Raw genomic sequence first — 4989 nt, forward strand, 5'->3', positions numbered from 1 at the left:
AAAAAAAAAAAAAAAAAAAAAAAAAAAGAAACTGTTTTGTAATAGCATTTTAGTCTCAAGGTTTCTTCAGTTGGTTAAGAGCTCAGTGTTGATAACACCAAGGTCAAGGGTTCAGATCCCCTAACAGGCCAGCCACCAAAAAAAGAAAAAAAAAAAAAAAAAAATTAACAGTCTTAAGGTTTCATTACTTCTGTTTTAGCCCCTAATTTTATTGGTATTTCTTTTAAAAAACTAACAGTACAGTCTACAAAGAATAGGCAGTCCCTTTCATTAAAAAACCTGAATTGCTGTTAATATCACAACCAAGTCACTAATTTTAAAACTTTAAAATAAACCAAGATTTTAAACCATACCAATCAAAATTAGTGACAACCACATAGCAAGAATGGTCAATCTGAATCACACCTTACCTCTATTCCATCAAAACAGAGTTTGATAACTGGTACAAATGCCTCTTCAACAGCCTGTAAGAAAAAGTAAACAAGTTTAGTGTCTGAAACTACACATTAGGCCTCCACTAGTTTTAGTACTTTCAAATCAATGTAATACTTGAAATTGCTTAATATAACTTAGCATAATGCCTGACATAAAATAGGTTCTCAGCAACCAGCTTTACCACACTGGGATCTTCACTCAGACCAATCAGATCAGAAATTGAGGTTCAAATCCTTGATTTTGCTATTTATCAGATGTGTGATAATGGCTAGATTATAAAGAATAAACTGCAAACACACACATTAAGTGCTTAGAAGGGTCTGGCAAACTGCAGGACCTCAATAAATGATGGCTATACAATAAAATTCACACAAATGACTAAATAAATTTTTATAACTCCACCCCTTTCACCCCAAACATTTACGCACTCTTAAATCTTTTACTTCTTCCTGTAATTTCAACTTATCATAGAATGAGGTGAAAAAGTCACTTCGATCAACATGTCTTGGTGCAACACACAAGGCATCAATATCGGCACCTAAAAAAAATTAAACCCATCAACCACTAATTATTATTACAAGAAAATTATTTTGCATCTTATAATGGCATTATTTGAGGTTGACAATCTTTTTAGCATTATTCTTGTTAAGCCTCTTAAAATGCTCCGAAATAAAAATTACCTGTCAGTAAAGGAAAAACATGGTTCTAATTAATAGAGTATGTTTTTTCCTGCAGCATCCTCTATTTCCAGTGGCCCATGTAAACAAAGAGTCAAAAGAAAGGTGGCTCAGACAGTACTTTCATGGTAAAGAGAAGGAATCTTTCAAGCACACCCAACATCTTGATGTCATTTGTCACAGCCATGTTCATTAATTAAACAAAAAAAATACGGTTTCCTCTACATACAAGGGTACTTCAAAAAGTTCATGGAGGGCTGGCCTGTGGCTCACTCGGGAGAGTGCGGTGCTGATAACACCAAGGCCCCGGGTTCGGATCCCATATAGGGATGGCCGGTTCGCTCACTGGCTGAGCGTGGTGCTGACAACACCAAGTCAAGGGTTAAGATCCCCTTACCGGTAATCTTTAAAAAAAAAAAAAAAGTTCATGGAAAAACAGAATTAAAAGATAAAACAAATCTTTTCTGAACTTTTTGAAATACTCTCATACTATGTGACTGGCTTCTACCTGATCCCTAAATGTGAACTACAGAATAAACTTCAAGACAAGAATCCAAAGAGGCAGATTTAATTTAGTGCCTGACAGGCTAGAATGAAGTACAAAAGAATACAAAAGGAGGACTTAAATCAATAATTGGGATCATAAAAGGGAGAGATCAACGTGGAATCAGGTCAATGTACTCATTTTCCTATATGATGAGACGCTTAGGCACTACTCTGAAGGATGCTTATTTAGAATATTCATGTAGGGGGAAAAGGGTGTACGGTGCACAGAACAAATCAGAAGCAAATGTATTCCTGAGACAGAGTAATGGGAGATAGAGACAGAGAAGGATTGCAGAACACAGAGACCACTATACTGACAAATACTCTTAAAACAGAGAGGTCAGTGGTTAATGGTTGGACTACAGCCTCAGACTGCCTGAGTTCTACTGGTTCTGCTGGTAAACTATTCTAGCTTCATTGTCTCTTTAAGTATCAGACCCCTACTTACTATGTGAGAATAAAAGTACTGTGAGGAATAGCTCAGATAATGAAGAGCAAGAACTCAGTGCCCGATAAAAAGAAAGAGCTCAGGTAAATGTTCTTTACCATGATAACACTTTTAGCGTATATTTATCTGCACAGAGAAAGTAACTACAGGGCCGGCCCGTGGCTCACTCGGGAGAGTGTGGTGCTGATAACACCAAGGCCACGGGTTCAGATCCCATATAGGGATGGCCGGTTAAAAAAAAAAAAAGAAAGAAAAAGTAACTACAAACGTAATTTAAAAATTCACAGTGACTACCAATCGCTGTGAATACACATTTTTTGGTTTGTTTTTGCTTAGCTATATGTTACAATGTCTACAGTAAAGGTACAGGGAAAAGAAAATACACAAGATTTTCTGAAAAGCTTTAATTCATTTTTGTTCTGATTTCCAGAGTGATATTCTTCAGGTGGGAGAAAATGATATATGAATAGAGAGAGCAGCTGTGTCCAAAAGAACTCTCCAATGGGAAAAATGTTCTATATCTTCACTTTCCAATGCACTAGCCACTAGTCCTATCTGGCTATTCACCATATAAAATGTGTCTACCCTCTATTAAAAAAACGAATTTTTAATTTTACTTAATTTTAATACTGCATTGGATAGTGCAGGTATAGAAGGTAGTTATCATTTTACCTTTCTTCTTAAATTTAGACTCTTTGAAGTCTAATGTAAATTTAGACTCTCCTCCATGCAAACCTAAGATGTATGATACAAAAGTAACTGAGATGGGTGTGTGATTATAATTTTTAAGAAATAAAAAAAGTATTCCTTATCAAGATAAATAATACAGTATTTACCTTTTGTATGTACTCCTAATCTGTAAGATCCAAATGTAAAAATTTTTCCTCCAACATTTTCAATTACAGATTGTGGAAGATTCTGTTGTAACAAACAAAAGAGTTATTTTGCCAGTGGAGCCCAAGAGAAACTATTTCAAATGATACTGTACTTTAAAGACAATACAAAAGACCAAGTAAAATTACAGTGCAAATTTACACAGAGGGTATTCAAACTCTATAACCTCTAAAAAATATCAGCCCTTAAACTTTTAATAAAATGTTCTTCAGTAAAGACCCTTACTATTTCAGAATTTTGTCACATTTCTAGAAACTGCTATAAAGACTGTGGTAGAGAAGACAATGTGATCCTACAGGAGCAATGTGAGAATCAGAGATTTTATTCTTGACAAAGATGCTACATAAAATAAACCATAAATGTTAGAATATAATAAAAAGAGATATCCTGACTACTTAAAGGAAAAGATTAGACTCAGTGATTATACCAAATATCCCACAGTGAATTAAGAATATAATTTCACGGGGCTGGCCCGTGGCTCACTCGGGAGAGTGCGGTGCTGATAACACCAAGGCCCCGGGTTTGGATCCCATATAGGGATGGCCGGTTCGCTCACTGGCTGAGCGTGGTGCTGACAACACCAAGTCAAGGGTTGAGATCCCCTTACCGGTCATCTTTTATTTAAAAAAAAAAAAAGAATATAATTTCACCATATCAAAAGTGACTTGAGACCTGGCTGGTTAGCTCGGTTGGCTAGAACAAGGGGTTATAACACCAAGATCAAGGGTTTAGATCCCCAGACCAGCCAGCCGCCAAAATAAAAAAAGTGACCCGAAAGTCAAGCTGCTAAATAATATTTTCGTTTTTAGATTCCCAAAAGGTTTTGGTGGGGTAACTTTACAAGCAACTAAACTTACTGACACAGTTTCTTACTCAGAAAGAGTAGATTAGCCATCAGAAAAAAAGGAGAAAGGGAAATATTCAAGATTCATCTTCCTGGTCCTGGCACTACTATAAAGTACTGTGGTGGTTATTTAATGGCCCTAGTCATAAGGATGATGTCTGTCCAAACAAAAAAACATTTTAATGAGTTGTTAGGTCAATATTTCCTTTTATCTTCAAGTGTCTATTATTCAGTACCAGAACATATAAGAGACCATCCCTCAACCCGCCACCAAAAAAAACATAAGTGACATAAATTGTTATTTCATTCTCTGAAAACCCTAAAAACAAGTTCTCAAGATTCAGGAACTCCCTTGTTTTTTAAGGGCACATCTGACCATAGCAATAGAGAAAAGAGACAAGCTATATGTTTAATGTTACATTTTTAAAAAGTAAACGGTTGGCCAGTTAGCTCAGCTGGGTGTTATAACACCAAGGTCAAGGGTTCAGATCCCCTTATCAAGCAGCCATCAAACAAACAAAAAATAATACATTAAACAGTAAACAAAGCCGTTGTCTTCTTATATTTAGATATTTTAAAACTCAACTGCAATGTTGGTCTGGTTATCTAAAATAAGCCAGCAAGATGTGTGCAGAATTAGGCTTATAAAGGAAGTTAAGGAGAAACTACTTTAAAACATAGATCTGTAGACTTCGCTAACAAGACACACAAATCTTTAGGAGGAGCACTCTCCAACAGAACTTTTTGCAAGGATATTAACATTCTGAAACTGCGCTGTCCACTGCAATAGCCTCTAGTTACTCACCACTGGCGAGCTAGTGTAGCTAGTGTGGTTAAGGATCAGAATGCTGAATTTCAGTTATTTTGGTTACTTTCTATTTAAATGGCTATATGTAGTTAGTGACTACTGTATTACCACACTCTCAGACATTAGAGTATGTTTATACTCATGATCACTGCAACCCAGAAATTAAGATTTCTTAAATTCAAGACATAAAAAAAAAATTTGCAGGGCCGGCCCGGTGGTGCACTGCTATAGTGCGCCGCTTGGGAAGCGCGGTGGCGCTCCCGCCGAGGGTTCGGATCCCACATACAGACCGGCCGCTCACTGGCTGAGTGAGGGGCAGGAGCAACACCGAGGGTTG

The 4989-nt window shown here is 36.6% G+C and overlaps 1 protein-coding gene across 4 annotated transcripts in view; it reads right to left on the minus strand.

Annotated features, from left to right (window-relative positions):
• Positions 1–4989, minus strand: part of PAPOLA (poly(A) polymerase alpha) — a 45996-nt gene that overhangs the window by 37871 nt on the left and 3136 nt on the right. For all 4 annotated transcript variants that reach the window (XM_008570029.1, XM_008570026.1, XM_008570028.1 and 1 more), the window contains exons 3-5: positions 2943–3024; positions 864–973; positions 411–464 (exon numbers count right to left, since the gene is read on the minus strand). Coding sequence is in view for 3 of the 4 variants with exons in the window: in XM_008570026.1 (XP_008568248.1) it covers positions 411–464; positions 864–973; positions 2943–3024 (246 nt within the window). In the remaining variant the exon portion in view is untranslated. The remainder of the gene's footprint in view (positions 1–410; positions 465–863; positions 974–2942; positions 3025–4989) is intronic.

The sequence above is a fragment of the Galeopterus variegatus genome, unplaced genomic scaffold (genome assembly GCF_000696425.1).
Source record: "Galeopterus variegatus unplaced genomic scaffold, G_variegatus-3.0.2 Scaffold559, whole genome shotgun sequence".
Classification (NCBI taxonomy): Eukaryota; Metazoa; Chordata; class Mammalia; order Dermoptera; family Cynocephalidae; genus Galeopterus; species Galeopterus variegatus.